General features: G+C 40.3%; 1 protein-coding gene across 3 annotated transcripts in view; it reads left to right on the top strand.

Annotated features, from left to right (window-relative positions):
- TTC39C (tetratricopeptide repeat domain 39C) overlaps positions 1-17,363 on the top strand; it is a 41,449-nt gene extending 24,086 nt beyond the window's left edge. The window contains exons 7-14 of one of the 3 annotated variants that reach the window (XM_064655040.1): positions 271-364; positions 1,159-1,278; positions 1,801-1,910; positions 2,596-2,719; positions 5,780-5,877; positions 6,785-6,889; positions 9,247-9,285; positions 9,831-17,363. In XM_064655040.1, coding sequence (XP_064511110.1) covers positions 271-364; positions 1,159-1,278; positions 1,801-1,910; positions 2,596-2,719; positions 5,780-5,877; positions 6,785-6,889; positions 9,247-9,285; positions 9,831-9,920 — 780 coding nt within the window. In that variant the 3' untranslated portion in view covers positions 9,921-17,363. The remainder of the gene's footprint in view (positions 1-270; positions 365-1,158; positions 1,279-1,800; positions 1,911-2,595; positions 2,720-5,779; positions 5,878-6,784; positions 6,890-9,246; positions 9,286-9,830) is intronic. The other 2 variants (XM_064655049.1, XM_064655056.1) reach the window with 2 other exon arrangements.
- Positions 17,364-22,011: the final 4,648 nt, after the last annotated feature.

The following is a 22,011-nucleotide window of genomic DNA, read 5'->3' as shown; positions in this document are numbered from 1 at the left end:
AGGTGGAATGACTAATAAGCGTAAAAATGAGACTACCCTAAAGCTTACTGCACAAAACCAAGGAATTTCTGACGTAATAGAAAATACAGTCGCTTACTTCTAAGGTTGAGAGACAATCTGAACTGGCTGTTGCTACACTGTTAAACTCTTCTATTATGTTTAATTTCCTATTAACAGAAATCTGACTGTTTTCTTTATCAAAATCAAATTATCGAACAAATTTTAAATTTCAGTCTGATTTTTTTTTTATTCTTCTTTCACTTTTGTTAGTGTCAAATCAATAGTGCCTTGACCTCATTTCATACTGCTTTGGAGCTTGCAACAGACCAAAGGGAGATTCAGCATGTCTGCTTATATGAAATAGGTATGTTGGATATGTTTACGCCATAAATGGCTCATTTTCAGGTTTAGATTGGCAACTTCAATAAGCAAACTGGATTCTTTTTATGATGATTTTTAAAAAGGTTTTAGAATACTGGCCTTTGTCTTGGACGGATTATGGTAATAAACCTATCTTCCTGTTTGGGCAAGTATTTTTCAGAATAAATTTTTCTGCAAACACAAGGTGATGCAAAATCAGACTGTGGAATCAAGGGCACACTGTTCACTTACTGAATATTATTTAAAATTAGAAATTAACTCATTTAATTTGTCCATGGAATCATCATTTCTCTACCAAAAAGTAATCAGTCTAAACCTTCACAGTTTGCAGGATCTGTATTTCTTGTTCGTTTCCTTCTCTCAGTAGTAGTATACGCTATATGATCTTGCATACAGCTCTTTAGAGTGGGGAAGATATGTTGCTTCAAGCTGTAAATGGGAATTTGTGACAGTGGGAAATAAAGGAACAAGTAGTAGCTTTTTAAGTTTTAGTATCCTACAAAATATTGTATCTAAATTTTAAAAAAGATTTTGGTATTTGTATAGATTTGTTGTTGCTCTGAAGTGGATTCATTGTTTTGTATGGAATCTTATAATTCAGAATTTCTCAGTAAATTTAAACCAGGCTTTAAATATATGTAGTTCATTTACATTGTTTTTAATTTTCCAGTTACTGTTGTAATTGTTAAAGTAGCTCCAGCTCTCGTAGTAGACTGTGTGTTTCAATAATGTTGACACCAAATTTGAATTACTGTACTTTCCCTGGAATTAAATCAGTTTTGCTTCTAGGTTGGTGCAGCATGATAGAGATGAACTTCAAAGATGCGTTTGAATCCTTCGAAAGGCTTAAAAATGAATCCAGGTGGTCCCAATGCTACTATGCTTATTTAACAGCAGGTGAGTACATTCAGTGTGTTGGGTAGATGATAAATCAGTGATGTGCTAAGGTTTTGGCACTGTTTTGTTTTGGGAAACTTGCTAGTGTGTGCAGTGCCTTCCACACTGCCTGCTGCTTTTGCAGCTTTGTGCCAGACTTGACTTGGATAATTTTGTTTGTTTATATAATGAACACTTGCATGCTCACACGTGTACATGCCTGTGTGTACGCCCTCTCAATGTAGATACAATTAGGATTGTCAGTGTAGTGACATGTAACAGTTGTATTGCAAAGATCTAATAAATAAATCTTTAGAGGCTTGGTGGTATTACTTCCTTGAATGGTTATATAAAAGTAGTACTGACTTGTTAATAATCACAGAGGGTACCTGGGGAAGTTGGGATTATCATGTTTGTCAGATCCTCGGTCTAGATACTTTCTTGAAGTGAGTATGTTTGTTTTTCTGTGACCATTTGATGTCTAATCTTAATTTTTCGTGTTTTATATCCCAGTAGTGTTAACATATTTCTGTGTTCTTACAGTGTGTCAAGGAGCCACTGGTGATGTCAGTGGTGCTCAGAATGTGTTCAAGGAAGTTCAGAAGCTTTTCAAAAGAAAAAACAATCAAATAGAACAATTTTCAGTGAAAAAGGTTAGTTTTAGCATAGGCTGACTTGTTTTGGTGCAGTAATAACAGTTCAGTTCTTTAACAGTATTTTCTTTTTGAAGGATATATCTGTTTTCTTTTGTGTTGCTTCTGTAGAATTAGTGAGAAGGAAAAAGAAGGATGGAAAAAGAATAGTGTCAAATGTATTTGAAGGATGTAGCAAAGGAAATGTGAATTATCTATTCACTTTACAACTAAAGTCATTATTAAAGATAAAAATATGTGATACTGTAGTTGCTTTGGTAATTTTCCTTCTAGCTTTGCCTTCCTTACTCCTTTTTATTTTGTCTTGTTTGTGAAAGCCTTAGTTCTTTTTGAAAGCTAGGAGTTGTCTAGGAAATAGCTCCCATCTGATACCTTGCAGATGTTACTGTTTCAGCATCCAATCATTGCATAGTGGGGACTGTGAAATACAGTAAAACTGGTCAGGCTGCATACAAGGAAGTTTTAATTTTGATCAATAGGTAAGCTCCTAAATTAGTTGACAGATTTTTGCTTTTTAGTCTAAAAGTCTTTAAGCTAAGTTACCATTGACTTACTTTCATAGAATTGTTGTGTGACTTTATGAAACAGTTAAAATTACTGTTTGTGATATATTGTTTGGGAATATTATGACCCCATAAAAGGATAAATGATGGATCTCCCTTCCTTCTTTCTCCCCACTTTGCAGGCAGATAGATTTAGAAAACAAATGCCGACCAAAGAGCTGTGTGTCCTGGCATCCATTGAAGTATTATACTTATGGAAGGCCCTTCCAAACTGTTCCCTCTCGAACTTACAGCATATGAGTCAAGGTATAATATTGATTTATTTATAAGGTTTATCATGGTATAAGCTTGATTTATTTATTTACTTCTTAAAAGGCGGGTGTATAATTTTATTCTGTTGTGTGGAGTAGCTGATCGTAGTAGCACGAAAAGTTAAACTTGTGTGTATGTGTCATAGCAAAATACACTTTGAGTAACCATAGAATAATGGCCTATTACGATTCAGCTTAATGCTTCATTGCCTGCTGCACATGGTTGTTTGTTAATCATTGTTTAAAATGAAACAGTAACGCGATAGTTACTGTTCCGAGTCACTAAACAAAATATAACTAATTTAAACGTAGCTAAAAAATAACAAAATAAATCTACCGATTTGTTTTCTGCATGCCAGTTTTCTTCCAAGAGGAATAGGTCACTTGTGAGGTCATCGATGACATGATAGGCGTTCTGTTTATCTTGGCTGCTGGGACCTTGGTAGTGGTGAATGATTGCCTCTTTCTTAGTCTCCGGATGTCTTCAGGTATCTGTCACATGAAGATTGTGGTAGCAGTGTTTATCATGAGGTTTACTGTACTTCTCCCTCCATCCAGCAGTCACTCTTATTTACATTCTGCAAACAGTTTCAAATTAGCTAAAGGGAAGCTCAACATGAGCTGACAACGTGAGCTCCCAGCCCAGAAGGCCGACTGCATCCTGGGCTGCATCACTAGCAGCATGGGCAGCAGATCGAGGGAGATGATTCTGCCTCACTCTGCTCTCGTGAGACCTTGTGAGATCCCACCTGAAGTACTGCATCCATCTCTGGGATCCTCAGCACAGGAAGAGACATGGACTTGTTGGAGCAGATCCAGATTAGGCACACACAGATGATCAGAGGGCTGAAACACCTCTCCTGTGAAGACAGGCTGAGAAAGTTGGAGCTGTTTAGCCTGGAGCAGAGAAGGCTTCAAGCAGACTTCAGAGCATCTTTCAGTACTTAAAGGTGTCCAACAAGAGAGCAGGAAAGGCCCTCTTTACAAGGGCATGTACTGATAGGACAAGGGGGAATGGCTTCAAACTGAAAGAGGACAGATTTAGATTAGGTATTAGGAAGAAATTATTGTGAGGGTGAGGGCACTGACATGTGTTGCTAAGAGAAGCTGTGGATGTCCCATCCCTGGGAGTGTTCAAGGCCAGGCTGGATGAGACTTTGAGCAATCTGGATGAGGCTTTGAGCAACTTCGTCTAGTGAAAGGTGTCCCTGCAACAGGGCCAGGGAGTTGGATCTACGAGATCTTTAAGGTCCCTTCCAACCCAAACCATTCTAAAATCCTCTCTTTTTAAATTTATTTTTTTATTATTATTATTTCTAGAGAATTACTTGCTCATTTAGAAAATAAAACAAAAATTGTCTTCTGTGGGGTTGTCTTTTTTTTTTTGGTAGTTGTGAAGTCTTGGGGATTGTATGCAATTTTCATGTTAAGCTAGAAAACTACCAGTCTTGAAGTTGAGAGTCGGGACTAGTAGTGGTGTTTTGTTCTGGTTTTAATTTAAGATAATTTGTCTGTTTAAATTGAGTGATGGCAGTGGGTTATATTCAGATCTCTAGTTTTCTAGACACAAAGGTAATGGTAGGCTTTAAAAGCAGATTTACTCACATAAAAATAAATGTGAGGATTTTTTTTGGCTGTCATTCACCTTCAGAACAGTCAGCTTTCGAGGGTGTAAAGAGTATGTGTTCTCTCCTGCACACACAGAAGCAGTGTAGATCTCCCTTGTATAAACTTCTAGTCAGTGGTTCACATTTTAATATGAAATAGCAGTACAGATGAAAATTCAGAGATAAGCTTCTTCTAAGTTTGACACTGACAGGTCTGCGTCAACCATCCCTGGCTGAAGATGTGTGCAGTGAGACTGTTTTTGATACACCTTATGTGTATCTCAAGAACGTGGATGATAAGGAATTTTTTTTATATATTTGTTTCCTCTTCTCATGAACAACTGAGTTGTAATTTGCTGTGGTGGATTTCCAGGGTTTTCCTCAGGGCTAGAACTTGACTTAAAAGAATAATTTGTATCCACCTGTATCCCTGTAAGTAAAACACCAACTAACTCAAGCCTTGCAATGATGAGTTGTCAGCCCAAATACTCCATGCAGCCAACTCTTAGTTATCCATAGATGGCTTCTTTGGGTTATGGATTAACTGTGAATGCAGAGCTGGTTAAGATCTGGCAGGGTTTATGCAATGAGGCAAAATGTTTAAGGAGCTGTACTGCTCCAGAGACAGCAGTTAAGTGATGAAAAGCCCTGCAGGCCTCCCTGTACCCTTGCCTTCTTGGAGGTGATGGTGCTGACAAGTATGAATGGGTCCTCATGGGACTAGTCCTGGTTTAACAGAGCTGGCTCTAATAAGCTTGATCAAAATGGAGCCTGATTCATCTAGAAACTGTTCATGCATTGTGATACAGGTTTTCCTGGAAACAGAACACTACTCAGCTGAGGCACAGTCTGTCCCTGGATCGTTGACCAGCTAAGGTCTGGCAAATAAGCCTTATTGTCTCGTCATCACTGAGAATTGTGATGCCAAAATACCCTAGTCTGGGTTTTTAGGTCCAGTACAGATTTTTGTGCGTCTGTCACTTGGCTTCAGTTCAGAACAAATCAGGTTTGTCTGAACTGTTTGCCCTGTGCTCCTCATAATTTGGGACTGTGTATTTTTTTTCCAGTGTGTGGGACAAACCAGTTTCCCATAACACCAGAAGGAGGTGATTGTTTCTTAACTTGACTTTTTAGTGGTTATTTCAAAGACTGGTAGAGAAATGGATTCTCCTCTACTTGTGAGAAGAACACACCAACTGCCTTTGACTTCAGCTCATTAATTCCTGTTAGGAATTGCTCTCATGAGTCACAAGATTTCTTGATGAAGTTCATACAAGATGGGTTGTATTTAAAAGAAGACAAATTACTTTGCTTTATGTTAATGTTACTAGCACCTCCTTTGTCTGGTTAAATTTAAACATTGGACTAAAATGCACCATAGGCCACAGTTCTTGTCTAAGGAAGGATTTCAATCCATCTTGTTTGTTTACTGGAACCTTTTCATTAAGCTTGTCAGGATGTTGATGATTCATCGGCTGTTGGTTTGAGGAATTTGCTTCTTGGTGCCATACACAAATGTTTAGGAAATTCTGAAGATGCCGTTCAGGTAAGTTGTTAAATGGTAATTTACACCATTAATCCTGTTTTACAAGCTATTCTGTTAAACAGTAAATATTGTTGAGTAAGTGTTAAGCAAGTCATTAGTTTTCAGTGCTAGTAATCATTCTGGTTTGTGAATTCTAACAGGTTCTTCTAAAATCTTTTGGTTTAACATGCTGTCATTATATTCTGTGTTGTAAAAGTAGTTCACTGTGCTGAATGACTATGGCAACCAATGGGGCTTATAGTAGAAAGAGTTAAGGGGAAGCTAGGAAGATAAAAGTTATAACAAAGTTCTTGCTCTGCTAGATTTACTTTGTCCAACAATGAAAATTAATCTTTTTTTAAAAAAAATACCTTGGAGGTTGACCTTTTGAAAGCACACATTTGCTGCTTCTCCAGGGCTACTAGACACTGAAAGATTTGATTTTTAGCACACATACCAAAGAAAAAATTTGCCACTGCTTCAGGTTTTGCTCCGTAGGCACAGCTTTCCTTTTTCCTCCCCAAAATGGAATACAATTCACATATGCAGCAAGATGCTGGCTTTGAATCCCTCCCCCCTTCTCATTTCTCTCAAGCATACCTTAAATAATCTAGGTACTTCATCACTGATGTTAAAGTTCCTTGTTAGATCTAATATTTTTTCAATATGAAGTTGGAAAACTCTTGAAACACTCAATATGTTACTTTGTTAAAATCCAGAGAAGTTATTTTGCCTTGATACAGTAGTGTTGGTAAAAACATTTAGGAATCTATACTGTTGTAAATTTTTAATGTATTCTTAATTTAGCTTTGGCTAATTTCTAATGCTTAAAGTTGAATGGTGCTTCTTAATTGTTTTGAAGTATCAAACAGTCAATTTTAATAAATTACTGCAGTTTTTTTGGGTTTTTTTCCTTTCATTTTTACAGTACTTTCAGCGAGCTGCAAAAGATGAACTCTGCCGTCAAAGTAACTTATACGTCCAGCCATATGCTTGCTATGAACTTGGCTGTATTCTGTTAGACAATCCAGAGGTAATAGCATAAACTGTTTTTAAACTCTTAAAATGAGCATAAAGAGTCAGCATACCACTATATAAAGAATGAAACAAAATTTATGGGTGATAACGTATGTGAAGTTTTAAGAATTTGTTTTATACCTACTGTAAAGAAAATTACTATTTTGTGTTTAGGTTTTGGTTTTTTTCAATCCAAGAAATGGAATGTATTTAAGGTAACAGTGTCTTATTTTTTCAGTATAGAGAGTGTTCCTGCTGCTGGTGGCAAAAAAAGCCCGGCCAGAATGCCTTGGGTAGGCGGGGATTTCTTGTCTACAGGTGGTATTTAGTATCATGGATGCGTAGGGTCATTTTCTTACCTATTTAAAATCCTGTTGGATGCCATTCAAGCTCAAAGAATGCTTGTAGTGATCCTTTCCAAATAGAATTTGATGCCTTCCTAAAATAGCAAGTGTTTTCAGTGATTTAAATTCCATTAAAGATTGTTGTATGGACATTTTGATTTTCACCCTGACTAGTGAGGGTTTTGTTGTTCAGGGTGAAGAGGAAGATAATCCACCTGGCTTTCAGACTGTCCAAATGGCTTGGCTGATGATACATTTGATTGTTTAGGTCTTTGCACGTACTCTGCCTCCTAGGAAACCTGGAGAATCTTAAGAGTAGAGCAGCTTGTGCACCACTTGTGCATTTGTTATGTTTTCCTTCCTCAAACGTGTAACAGCACTACTTGGAGTTTATGCCACCTTGTGTAGTACATCCTTAATCAGATTGAAAGTTGGAGGAAGTGGTTACAGGGTAGTGACTTGAACCCCCCTTCATTGTATGTAGTGTATGAAGTAGTTAGGCTGATAATATCTCATATTCTTAAGAAGTAGTTGTGTTGATAGTTTCTCATATTCTTAAGATTCTGTTTTCAGTTGGTTTTGATGTTGTCACGTATAATCATCTGAGCTGAACCTTCCCCTCTCTCAATAAAGATGATTGTCATGACAAAGGACAGAATTAGAAAATGCTTTTAAAAGTAAATGTACTTTTTGAAAAGTCTGCTGCCCTAAAACTTGGATCTGGGCCTTGAAGCCTAGAAGGGAGGTCTGAGTCCTGTATTATTCTTTCTGCCTTTTTTCCATGTTCCTGTTTAAATTTGATGGTGTCAGGTGTCTCTAAAGAAAGGGTGTGGTGGGTAGTGAAGTTATGTGGTTATTTGGAGAATATGAGAGCAGTCCTTCCTTCCTCCTGCTTTACATGTAGGATGTGTACACAGTAACCAAACGTGCCTCATATTGGGTCTTTGAGGGCTGCACAAGCTTGGCATGTAGCTCTACAGGGAACCTGTGGTAGTGCTTAGTGTATGAAGGACATGCAGAAAACTCCCTCTTGTGGCACTTAGGCAATGAGGAGATAAATGATGCTTAACTTGAATAGAGTGGGATGAGATAGGGAAAAGCAAGAGCTAGAATTAGAGGCAAGTGGATGCTGTTTATAGAAAATTTCATTTACTAACTGAGGTGTCCTGGTAGAGCTCTGTAATGGCTAAGAAAGGAATAGGATTTTATGAATCACATTTACACGAGAGGCAGAGCGTATTACAGACCTGAGCAACAGATATCAATATGCATTTCAGTATAAAACCCATGCTGTTATTATATTTACTTTGCTTTGAAGTTATTGTTAAGCATAATTACATGTTTGATTTACCATGTCATCTGGATCATCTTTGTTATTTTAAATTGAATCCTAATCAAGTTCTTCTTGATGTAACCATATTAAAATCTTGAAATTTACAGATTTTTTTGTAGTTGTCTTAGACACTGAGTGTAATGTAACCAATAAAACTAGATACAGTCATATTTAGGTACATATGAATAAGGGAACTTCATTTTTCTATATCTTATTTATTTGTAAGGCTTAAATTAAAGATGTACTATATAAGAAATAAAACAGGAGCTTCTCAACAGTAAATATTAATCTGCAAATATATTTTTCTTTCCATAAGAGTTTGAAATTGAAATTTCTGGAACAACTTCTAATGCTTAATATACTTTTTTTGTAAATAAATGGCTTAAACTTTAATTAAGAAACAGAAACTACTGTAATGATCAATTAGTCAATTATTTGTAGCCTCGTTTGTTCCCTTATACATTCTTGTAGCTCACCATCAGCAGCAGCAACTTGCATTTTCTATAGACTAGAAATACATAATACTGTCTTGGGTGCCTCATTAATATTTCTAGTTACCTAATTTGAGAGGTTTTTGTCTGCTCAGTACCTTTTTTCAAGATAGAGGTGCTACTCCAAACTGACCGTGTCCTTTACTTAAGATATTTTCTGTAACATTTTTGATGTGTTTCTAATGCAGTGTTTGTCTTTTTGTAGACTGTGCCAAGAGGCAAAACCTTACTGCTCCAAGCCAAGGTAAAAACCAGGCACTTTCAAATTTAGATTTTTGAGATGAAGGCACTTGGGAGGTTGTGGTTTTGGGGCAGGCGGAGTGGATGTTAAGTGGTGGTGTCCCTCCCCTATAGCCTACAACACTATCATATAGATATGCATGAATGTATGTATATGATCCACACTTATGTATGTTACGTAGCTATGTATTCCTAGGTCAGTCATAGCAGAGCCCATTTTAGTGACCTCTCCTGGACTGTTAGAACCTTGCTTTTTTCAACTAAGATTTTGCTACAGAAATTTTGAAAATGACAGCTCTCCACTCCTTGTCAGTTCCAACTGGTTCCTGCCTTGGGCTAGAGCTTTTTGAATATCTCTAATAATTCTTTTGCTTTGGGTAATGTCGGGATATTGCAACATGCAATCTCCAGTTCACCTCTTTTCTTTTGGACTCTTTTGTAATATGACTTCTTAAGCACTAGTAGCAAAATTGTCTTCATGTCTTGAAGTGAAGGAGGCTAACAGTTATATGTTTGGTGTTTTTCTTCTTGTTTTTTTTTTCCCCCCAGGAGGAATTTTCTGGCTATGACTTTGAGAACAGATTGCACGTCCGCATACATGCAGCCTTAGCCTCTCTAAGGGAAGTAGTTCCACAGTGACGAACAGCAAGTCTTGTTATCCTTTCCCACAGTTTCTGCACTTTAAGATGAAGCAGAAGAAAGAGCTGTTGGGAAGACCAGCTTTTCTTCTGAAAACCACTTGTGCCAGAGACACTTTCCCAGTATGGTCAGAGTTGGTATGGCTTAGTAAAACATTACAATTTTAACTAAAGGTAAATCAACCAGGAAGAAGGTTAAGTGACCTTGTGTTTTTAATTCATTGTTTTTTATTTTGTTTAAACCAAGCTGAACACAATTGCTTGCAACTGTGGGTGAGCCTAAAGAAGCACACGTAATTTACTTAAACAATATTGGCAAATGTGATTTTTACCTTTTAAAACAGATCTAGATCTAAAATATGCTAAGGGGAGCACTTCTGGTTTGATTAGAATAATACAATAAAAGTAATTGGTGTAAATTTTGAAGTTGGAAATGGTCAGAATACTTCTTTTTCTTTACCCATTTGCCAATACACAGGAGGAGGAAAACTGTTCAGCCACAAAAAGCAGATCTTACTGAATTTTAGTGGCTTATGTTGGTTACCTCATGATTACTAATGTGTGAATTTTAAACCTCTCATTGCCTTCCATTTTTTGTCTCATCCCTCCCAACCCAGCTCAGATTCATGATATGAATTTATGTCAATGTTTATGATCACTGCTTCTGGTACATTCCAGCCAAATACTTGGACATGCAGTTACAGCGTGGGCAGTTCTTATTTCCACTCTTAATTTTCTGAATGTAATGTTAAAATACATAGGCCACATACAGTAATTTTATGTATTTTTCATTCAAGCTGTTCAATCTTTGTAGCGGTGACCTTTACAGGTATTTAAAAAAAAAAAGGAAACCAAAACACAAACCCAAAAATTTGCTTTGGTAGTTACACCAATACTACAATATCCTGAGTCTCTGTATGGTATTTCAAACCTGTGGTGTTAAGATATTGCTATACCTCAGAGAGCTTAAAACTTTTCTCATGACCATATAATTTTTAATACTTGGCCATCTGTGTGCTTATCTGTAGCTTTTTTTACATTGCCTGTAATACGTAGTATTTTCTTATGTTTTATATTCAGTTAATACCATATTCTAGGAAGGTAAATATTTTTTAAAAGAAGCTTACGAATGGAAATCTGACCAGAAAGTTAGTTGAATTATATTACTTTGCAAAGCTAAGAAAAGTGGATATCCTTGGAAAGAGTTGCCACGGCCCGAGGGGAAAAGGGAATAGGGATGCGGCACCACACAAAAGGGTTCAGACGCAGCCAAGGGTCTGGGTGCAATGCCAATTTATTAAGGGGACACAGGGACTTATATAGGGTAAGTCTGAGGGGAGGATTCATAACTGGGGAGGTGCATGGGACTGACAACCAAGGGTGAGACAGGATTGGGAGACAGGGGAAAGGTGGGTGTGACTTGTGGGTATCCAGGGGAAGGGACCAATGGTAGCTCACTCTGCACTGCGGCAACTCTCAGCCAATCAGTGACAGAGGAGCGGGAAAGCAGGGGAGAAGAGGGGAGTAAACAGCTTTTGGAGGGAAAATCTGAGGGACTGAGGGGAATAACATTGGGGTACATTAAACTTAATATAAAACCAATGATGAACTGGGGAATAACAGTCAGTCCAATAAGATATCAGTCCATTCAAGCTCCATAAATGTCTCTCCATGCTTGAAATCTTTCCCAATCAGATTTCTCATTCTCCTCCTCTCCCCCTTCTTTGTTTATGGAAGCAGTGTTGACATCGATACTCTTTAGGAGCAACTTGCGGATACATATAATAAAGCAAGGCAAACAGGTTAAAAATGCAGTGAGGGCACACACGGAGATCATAATCATGATTAATATCTTTCTTGACCATTTGGGAAGTGAGGGAAGGTTTAGCCAATCAAACAATCCATCCAACCCCTCACTGTGGGATTGGTGGATATCTTGAACTAAGTTCTTTAATTGATTGATACTTTGATGAATCGACTGTGCATGATCAGAAAAATTCATGCAGCACATGCCTTCAAACTCCTGGCACCCATGCCCGTGTGCCAGGAGTAAGAAGTCAATGTCTGCACGATTTTGTAAACTGATTTCTTTTAATTTTTGGGTATCCGCTAGCAGGCCTTCGATCGCTGTGGTGGTGGCATTGGCTTCCTTGGTCAGCCAGCAACCAAGGTGGGTCAATAGGGATAGGGCATGGGCTGTTCCTATCCCCGGGATGAGGAAGGAAGCCCAGAAGTTTTTCATGCGGGACCAGATGTGGATGTTGGAATCGCAATCCGCAGGGAAGGGTAGGGGAGGTGGCGGAGTGACAATCCCAGCATCCACACGTGGTGCCGCAACGGTAAGGGGATTAGTAATTTTTGTTTTTGGGCTGGTAGTAGGTGGTGTTACTTTCTTTGGCTTAGGAAATCTAAGCGGAGCACCCATGGCAAAAGATAGGGATCTTTTAACTCGACTTTTAGGGGTAGAAGATTGATCCAATAATTTAAATTTCACTGGGTTAAAAAGTGCCAATTTTCCTACTGTGCAGGGGCCCCCTTCTGGGTAGGCAGGAATACCCAGGAACCTGAGGATTTTTGAATCACGAACACTGGAGTGTTCCAGGGACAGGTGGAAGACTCCAGGTGCCCTTTAGCCAATTCTTGATTCACAAGGTCATTTAGAATTTGCAGCTTTCTTTTAGGTAGGGGCCACTGATCTACCAAAACAGGGGTTTCGGTCTTCCAGCTAAGTTTGGGCAGCTGCACCTGCTCAGTGACCCCCCCTAAAAATTTTCCTCCGTTCTCAAAGTTAACTGCCACTGTTCCATGGCATCCCGTCCCCATAATGTTATTGGAATATTCAGAACGTACAGTTGCAGAGATGCCGGCCTGCCCTCCAGCCCATACACTGTCAATACCTCACGACTCCTGACGGGGTGTTGCGACCCTCCCACACCGCTTACTCTGGTGTCTGTAGACTGAGCTGGCCAGCCGCACGGCCAGTCTCTAGAGGCTAGGATGGTGACGTCCCCTCCCGTGTCTAACAATCTCTCCACCTTAATTTTCTGCGGGTGCCTAGGTGTAGAAAAATAAATAAGACAAGTTAAAAGAGGTCGTGAGGTCCTCACTGAGGTTGCCCAATTGACTTCCTTCAGTGATTCATTCCTCTGTTCCTCGTCCTTGGACACCACGCAGAGAAGATCATCGGTGGAGATCATCTTGGCGACGGTAAAGTGGCTCTCTAGCTGTACAGGTGGGAGAAGCAGTTAGACACACAGCGATGTTATCATTGGTCAACCCTGTCAGGAGAGTGGGAACTACAACAATGCCTCTTTCCACAGCTGAAAAGTGAGAGATGACTAAATATGTCTTGTCCGGGTTCACATTAGCAGATGGCCTGACCCTGGCCAGCTGCTCATAGGAACTTAAATGAATTGAAGGGTGTATCACTGATAGTATAATCCATTTTAGCGGGGTACACTGATGTTTAATGGGGACTGGATCTGCTGGAGGCTCCTGCACTACGGGGTAGCTGGACGCAGTGTCGGGCGCAGGATGGAACAGAGCTGAGGGGATATTTGTGTCAACGTGCCCCCCTGAGCGCTCTGCCCTCCGTTTCCCGAATGCTCACAAGAGCACGGGCGAAGATCTGGTAAAGAGCTGAATGTTACTTCTCTCTTTAGCCCTGGGGATTTTCTGGGGGGAGGGGCTCGCCATTGATGTTTGTTAATGACCTACAATTACAGGACCAATGGCGGCCCTTCCCACACCTCCGGCAGAGTGTTTTGGGGATGTTTGGTTCGAGTGTTAATCTTGGACAGTGCTTTTTAAAGTGTCTCTTCTGCCCGCAATTGAAACATGATTGTGACCCGGTGAGAGCAGCGGCCAATAGACGTGCTTTATGGGAGCCTGAGCCAATATTCTTGCAAGCGTCTATCATTTCAAGCAGAGATGGTTTTTTTAACATTTTCAAAGCTTTTTGGCAGTCCTCATTAGCCTTTTTGATTACCAATTTGTTAAATAAAATTTCTTGACTCTCCTTTTGCTGGACTTGCCGGCTAATTGCCTCCTTTAGTCTTGTAATAAAGTCCACAAAAGGTTCTTTAGGGCCCTGATTAATTAATGTAAAAGAGGGGGTCTGGACATAGGCGTCCGCCACCCTCTTGACTGTCTCCATTGCCAATTCTTTTGTAACATCTAAAAATTTTGGTTCAATTCTGGCCTGATCGTTTCTGCTTGAATAATTTCCCTCACCATAAAGCATGTCTATGGCCTGTCTCACCGGGATCCCCCTTTGTTCCATTTTTTCATTAACATAAGTAGTAATCAGCTTTTTCCACTCCGTTTCAAAAACAGATGATTGGATGGTGGAAAAAAGTCCGTTCACTACCGCCCATATATCATAAGGAATTAGTCTGTAAGCTAAGAAAAATGACTCTAGGAGGCCGATGGTAAAAGGCGCACCTAGCCCATACTGTACTATCGCCGCCTTTATATCCTTCAGCATGGGATAGGAGATAGACCTCCACTCCGGGGCCTTGCCCTCTTCCAAGTACATAGGGAATGCTTTAAGAAAGTCTACATCATTTGCCTGCGCAGCCTCTTCCCTGAAGGCTTTCCAGATGTTAGGCTGTTTTGATTGCCTCTCGGGGAGTGCTGCGAGTAATCCGTATCCGAGTCAGGGTAGCGGCAGGCGGGGTAGGCCTTGGTGGTACAGGCCCTATGGGCGCGGCCATGTTGCCAGAAACTGGACTTGACCTTTGCCCTGGCCCTGCCCCTCGCTACCCTTCCTCCCTGGAGGGAGGTTTCTCTGGTGAAGAGGCGGAACTGGAGGGAGAGGGCGTGTGTGTGGGCATGTCGAGGGAGGGGTCCCTGACATGCGCAGGTGGGGGCGGAGGCAGTCTGGAGGGTGGTACCGAGGGGGCCTGCCCCCTCTTTTCCCGCCCTGGTGACTCCCGCAGCGACTTTTCCTGCCTTTGCTCCTCACGCTTTCTGCCTCCCTCCTTCCTGACGCCATTTTGTGCATGCCGTGAGGTGGTCTTTCCTCCCCTCCCGCCATCTTGTGTCTGTATCAGTCCTGATTTGGTGGTCTCACGGAGGCTGTCGTTCGTGCTCATCATTTGGTGCCTGTAGCACCATCAGAACAAGCCTCCAGGCTGTCAACGCCTCCTTCGCTGTCCGGTCCCCCCTGTCATTATCTCGCCACAGGCTGTAGCCAATGGCTTGCCACTGGTCTACAGAGGTGTCTTCTGTAAGTCTGTGACCTTTGTGGTCCAGCCACTTGGCGAGTGTTTCAGCAGATTTTTTATCTAGGGGGTGACCGTGCTCAATGATGAAATCTTTTGAGGCGTCTGTAAACAAACTTTTGGGAGGTGGACAGCAAGAGTCCCATTTTGATGTTATAAAGACTTCTGCGACAGTCCTTGGTGTTACTATTCCTTCCTTTTTTGTTTTTTGGGTGAGGGTGTCGGGGTGGGAAGTGGACTGTCCCCAGCTGCTCACCTTCTTCTGGTGTGTCGACCCGTGCGACTCCGCAGCCCACAGTCGTCCGTCCAGCTGGGGGGGACCAGCGGGATGATCACCACTCCTGATGATCTCTCAGCCCAAGTGAGGATGCACGAGTTCTCTCAATATGAGAGACATTCAACTGCGCCCCACGTTGGGCGCCATCTGCCACGGCCCGAGGGGAAAAGGGAATAGGGATGCGGCACCACACAAAAGGGTTCAGACGCAGCCGAGGGTCTGGGTGCAATGCTGATTTATTAAGAGGACACAGGGACTTATATAGGGTAAGTCTGAGGGGAGGATTCATAACTGGGGAGGTGCATGGGACTGACAACCAAGGGTGAGACAGGATTGGGAGACAGGGGAAAGGTGGGTGTGACTTGTGGGTATCCAGGGGAAGGGACCAATGGTAGCTCACTCTGCACTGCAGCAACTCTCAGCCAATCAGTGACAGAGGAGCGGGAAAGCAGGGGAGAAGAGGGGAGTAAACAGCTTTTGGAGGGAAAATCTGAGGGACTGAGGGGAATAACATTGGGGTACATTAAACTTAATATAAAACCAGTGATGAACTGGGGAATAACAGTCAGTCCAATAAGATATCAGTCCATTCAAGCTCCATAAATGTCTCTCCATGCTTGAAATCTTTCCCAATTGGATTTCTCATTCTCCTCAAAGAGTTATCTAAAAGCCTTATCTTTACTTTGGTCAGGTTGCCTTAAACAGTTCCGTAGCTTAAACTTTTTTTTCTTCTTACCTTTTTGGAAACCATGTTGCCAAAGTTTTAGACCTTGCTCACACCTGATCTTCATTGATTTGCTTTTGAGGTTACATCTAAAGCAAGACTGATATGGAGGAGAGAAGTAATGTCCTATTTCGTAGGCCAGATGAAATGGTTGAGACACTTATTTCTCTCTAGAAATACTCAGTTCTGCTATGAAAGGCGTTCCTAGAGCAGGTAAACACTTCTGTTGCAGTTCCTGAAGGAGAGGAGGGACTCTTAAAAAAAGCAGTTTTATTTTTCTATAATCTAGGTGTGTTACAGATAGTACACTGGAGTTTTTGTATTCCATTTTGACAGTAATGAGGCATAAATGAGTGTTCAACCTTATCTGGTCAATCCAAATATGTATTGACTAGAAAATGGTATATTGTATATATATAGTGACTGCTTAGAGTTCAAAAAATTATTTTAAAAATGGGCTTTAAGGTACTTGAAATCTTATTTTGTCGTATCTGACTTTTAATGTTTTGCAATCAGAGACACAGTCTATTCTGGGTAAATAGGTGGAAACAGTACAGTACTGGCAAAAATCCTTTACACTCGTTAAATATATGAGACTAGGCTGTTCAGGACACAAAGCACCTGCATGCGATTTGTGTTGGGATATTTAAGGTCTGCATACTTGGAGGTAGCTGGCAAATTGTAGTAAATTTACTAAAAGGCCTGTTCTCACCAGGCCAGGAGTGGGAAAGACACTATATGTTCATGTAACAGTTTAATAACTGTGCAAATTGCGGCTTTTCTGTGGACTTAGCAAATCATCACAGCTGTATGTTTCTATATTAATTATTTTTTCCTTCTCCTCGTAGGAGAATCTCCTACATTGTAAATTGCAAAATTATTTTTTATGTTAGATTGTGCCTGTGATGAGAAAAATCTCAACGGTATTTTGTGTTAACTGTCAAGTTTTTATACTTTGGAACTCGGAGGCATGGTCTAATAGCAATAATGGAATATGCATCTTGCTAGTTAATATGTTAAGGCCATCTTTACTGGGACAGGTTATTTTTTGTTGATGTTGATGCAGTTTTTATCTCAATATGACTCCTTTCAAATAAATAACTAGACTTTTTAGATGTCACAAGGTGGCATATTTATTGTGATGTACTGTAAACGTTGTTAATTTACAGAAATTGCACTTTTATATTTCTGAGTAAAATTAAAAGAAATGTGGACATGGGTTTTGTTCCTTTGCTCCTTGAGTTTGTCTTTTAATTGGTGGCCTCCTGAACAAGAGGATAGCAAGTATTGGGAAAACTTCTGGGATGTCAAGTGACTCTGTAACAAAGTTTTCTAGTCAGCAATTACCTCTAGTCTTTGTTCTTCCAGTATAATTACAGTCTTCTGGTTTAGAAAGTGAGTTACATGTCATGTTGAGCTCAACCGTAGAGTGAACAAGGTTTAAGAGACATTTTTAAGACATCAAATTCACTTGTTCATTAAAGAAAAAGAACCACATACAATTGTATTTGTTGTATTCCTACACCTTTGAAAAATGTTTCTAATTGACTCTAAAGCAAGCACTTTAATTTCTCCTCTCTCTGACTTTGAATGCTTGTTTCATATTCTAGTTATGCTTTATTCCTAAATAAAATTCCCCAAATGCTGTATTGAATTGCTTTTCAATTAACAACAATGTGATTGTCTTTCCAACAATTTATTGTACTCATGTTTAAAGATTGCTCTGTACCTGCCTGAAGTTTGAACAGGAGCAAGTGTTAGGTTGGTGTAGGGGGCTGTACATGGTGTTACAAGGGTGCCAGTCAAACCTTGCAGTGGGGTGAAAGCAGCACTTGGATTCCCTTTCCAGCCACCATGACGAAATACTAACAGCGGAAGGAAGCCCTTTCACAAGAAGTTACGCAATCCCAAACAGGTACTGTTCAACCTAACCTTAAGAAGTAAATGTATGCTTATCTGTCTTTTAAGGCAATTGGGCAGCCAGTGTCATCTGCCAGAAGCTTTTCAGGCAGCCTAGACCACAGTGGAAAACGGAAATTTAGGAGGAATAGACTCCACTGAAATTTAGGAGTAAGATGAACTGGTATGCTGACTCTGATCCTTCATCCTGAAGGAGCTGTATGACAACTTATTTTCTATAAATTCTAGGAAGAAAAGACAGAACGGGCAATTGTTTCACTGCTAATTACAGTTTGAGTAGATGCTTATGCAATATTGTCTTGCATTCACATGTTTTCAGGTGAGCTAGAAAATACTTCAAAAACTGCTTTTATCTGGAAAAGTTGACTTACAGAATATGGAAATACACAGGCAAGTTCCAGTTCTGGTTCCCTTTGATCAAAGAACAATTAAAGTATGGTATTTTATACAGAGATTCAGAAAGCATGAGAAGCTGCTGTTTCTGCACTGAGTTATCTGTGTCTATATACAATGCTCTTAATTTATGGCAAAGCACATTCTTGTGTGAAATTAGCTGGTGTACAAGATACACTGGAAAAAAAGATGAGGTTCTTTTACAAAAGGCCTAACTTTGTCACAATGCTGGAGAATCTGTATTTTCCCTGAACTTCAAAACTTGTTCAGTTGAAGTTATAGAAGTGTGCCATTGTTAGGAGATGGTGAAAAGTGTTATTCCCACTCACCACCCCTTTTCCCCACCCCACCCGTTTCCCAGCAGATGGTAGGAAATTCAACTTGAGGCAGGCTTTCCAGAATTAAATGCTGAATTATTTCTATTTCTGACCACTTTTTTAATGTATGTTTGGGCCTCACAGCTGGACCCAGCATAGGTTACCAGGGTAGGTGCATATTAGAGTTGCATATTGCTTCCCTGCTTCTGCTCAGAACCCCTTTGCTTAGTACTCAAGATGTTTATGACCTACATAGCCTCTGTGTTTTAACCACCAGTGCATTTTAGCTAGGAGGGGTTCATGTGCTGCTGTCTTACTACAACTGTTAGCCCTAAGTTTTTCAGTGCTGCTTTTCCCAAAATGCTGTGTGTCTTTTGATGTAACTCATTCCGAGATGGTGTTCCAGTCAAATAAATTGCTACACTCAGCAGGACTGGCTGGTCCTCAGTGTTTTTCAGTCATTTCTGGCAAACTGTGCTTACCTGTAGGAGATGTCCAGGTGGGCAGAGAACAAAACCGACTGGCTTAAGTTGAAGATTTGAGAAGGGAGGGACAAAGACGTTGTTAGACTTTGCTGAGCAAAACTATTTGTGTAACAAAGACCTCACAGTCTTTCACTAAAAGCAGTATGTTTACTGTATTGAAAACAGATAGCTGTACTTCTGGGACATAGATCTCTTCCCAGTTAATGATTGACCTGGTCCTTTTTTTGGTAGAAAAATATGGCTTATCTGTGACCTTGATTTGACAAAAGGTGGTAGGTAGGACAAAGTAAATGGCCTCAGTTGGGCAGACTGCTTGTAGGCTGAGAGGTTCTTCCCTTTGGGGCCAGAGGGGGACATGAATCAGTAAAGTAGCTGATAACATTATTCTCCATGGCTTCCAAAACCAGCATTCAAGTTCCAGCACAGTGAATTAGTTTCCAGACATTTTTTCATATAGCTGCTCTGAAGTTTCAGGCCGACACAATTTTATGTTAGGGCCTGCAGCCTTCTTAAATATTTATGGATGTTTATGGTTCTGTTACCTCTGATAGTATATTTTTCTATGGTTTATGACATTTGTAGTTAAGTGTCTTTGAAGCTTTGGCTGCGCAGAGTTTTGCAGACCTAGAGTTTTGGAAGTTTTTCAAAGAAGCAAATTTACAAGTTTTAACTTCTGCTCTGTATTCAGTGAGGATGGTTTCGAAGTAACCACATGACTAGCAGGTATGTGTAATGTCCTTATGAAGTCCTGCTCCGCCCATACGTTCTCAATACAGAAATCCAGACTTTGGATTACTATCCCTACTCAAAAAATGATAAAATTTCTAATTCTCATATATATATATATATATATATGAAGGGGTCAAAACCCAGCTCTCAGCAAAAGGAAGCTCAGTAAATTTGAATCATAAACCTTGGAAAACAAGAGCTGACAAACATCTTGTGATCTGAAGAAATTTGGACCCTTGTCCTGAGACCTGTTGATGTGCAACCTGGCGATACAAACCTGGTTCCAAGCAGAATTAAGAAAGGACCTTTTAAGATGATTGTTAAAACCATGTCTAAACCCCTGTAATCCCTCCATCCCCCATGTAATCCTACTTGAAAAAAAATTTAACTATTTGAAAATTGCAGTAAAAACTTGTGTAACTCCCTAATTAACATAGGTTGTCCCCTTCATTAACACGTCCAGCCTTGATGCCTTTAAAATTGTGTTCTCATGTTCAATAAAGCATTCCAGTTTTCCCCATGCTGGAATAGTGTCTAGTTTTATTTTTCAGACCATCACTTACATATATATATATATATTCTTGAAATGTATCCTATTATTTCTATAGGAAAGCTGTTCTTCCTGATTTCATAAGTCATAACATATTAATATTTGATGTTTTTAATTTTATGGTCTGTGTTGTCACTCTCCAGAACAGAAGACTGAGAAATTACTTTCTAAGGATTCTTTTATGGAAGAAGCATTTTGTGGTGAGTTTACCATTAATATACTTTTCCGTGAATGAACTTGAAAGTGATAGGTCATTCAAAATTAACAGAGTATTCCGTTACAAATGTGTAACTTTTTAAAGGAAGCTATTGTAGGTTTTCTAAATGCTTTAGCAGCAACAAATTTTACTGCTGGAATTCCCCTCAGATTTATGTAGAGGTGCAGACATCTAAGAATGCAAGAGCAGGTAGGTAGATGATGGTTTTCCAATGGTGATGAAGACTAATCTGTACTAATGTTGGTGTTTAAAAAATTTTTATCCCACAGCAGACTCCTGATCGTGGCTTGCCCCTCTGGTCTTTCTGCCTTTGTGATCTTCAGAAATACAGTTTGTGGTAACCTTGAATATACACCACTACCCAGTTACCTTCTGTGTGATTGTTTTGTTGGAACAGAAAATGATCTTATGTGTACCCACTGAAAATGTCCTGGAAAGCAAATGTTACCAGCCATGTCCCTGGGGTTTCAAGGTTTGCCCTTGCAATCATAAGGTTCTGCAGTACGAATGGAACTGTTAGTAAGGAATAATCTCATTCCTTTTTGGGTGTAGCTGCCATGGCTGAAGAGATTACAATTCCCAGCCATTTTCTCTGAGCTCCTGCCAGAGGCCACTAAGGAACATTGCTCCTCAGGTGCTGTATTTTGCAGTTTGTTGGTTCAAATCCCTTGGGTTTTGTATGTCACCTGTCTTACAAGGCCAGGCTGTAACCAGGTGATGGGTCTGTGCACCCACCCGCTCCACCACAGCTGGGAGAGGGGATGGTATGTGGCTGCAGCCTTTCTGCTTTCCGCAGGTTGCAGCATCATGTGCTGGGAAGGAATGTCTCTGGTTTGGCTACTAATGGGGAAAACTGGGGTTTCGGCAAAGGCAATTCCTTAGAAGGGTTCTGCCTGTGCTGTGTGTTGGGCAAGTCAGTGGCAGAAGGAAGGAGCAGATTTCATGCTTGTGTGGGAAGGGAAAAAAGGCAGCGGCTCACGGGGCTTGAATGCTGAAGGCAGGTGCAGGGCCTTGCACTTGGCCTTGCTGAACTTCATGAAGCTTGTGTGGGCCCCTCCTCAAGCCTGTCCAGGTCCCTCTGGATGGCATCACTTCCCTCTAGTGAATCACCTGCACCACTCAGCTTGGTGTCATCTGCAAACTTGATGAGGATGCACTTGATCCCACTGTCATTGAAGAGATTAAAGTTTTGGTCCCAGTACAGACCCTTGCGGGTCCACTTACTGCTGGTTTCTACCCATCCAGCCAATTCCTT

Source organism: Pseudopipra pipra, chromosome 1 (genome assembly GCF_036250125.1).
Source record: "Pseudopipra pipra isolate bDixPip1 chromosome 1, bDixPip1.hap1, whole genome shotgun sequence".
NCBI classification, from domain to species: domain Eukaryota; kingdom Metazoa; phylum Chordata; class Aves; order Passeriformes; family Pipridae; genus Pseudopipra; species Pseudopipra pipra.
This window is presented reverse-complemented; position numbering and strand designations above follow the sequence as displayed.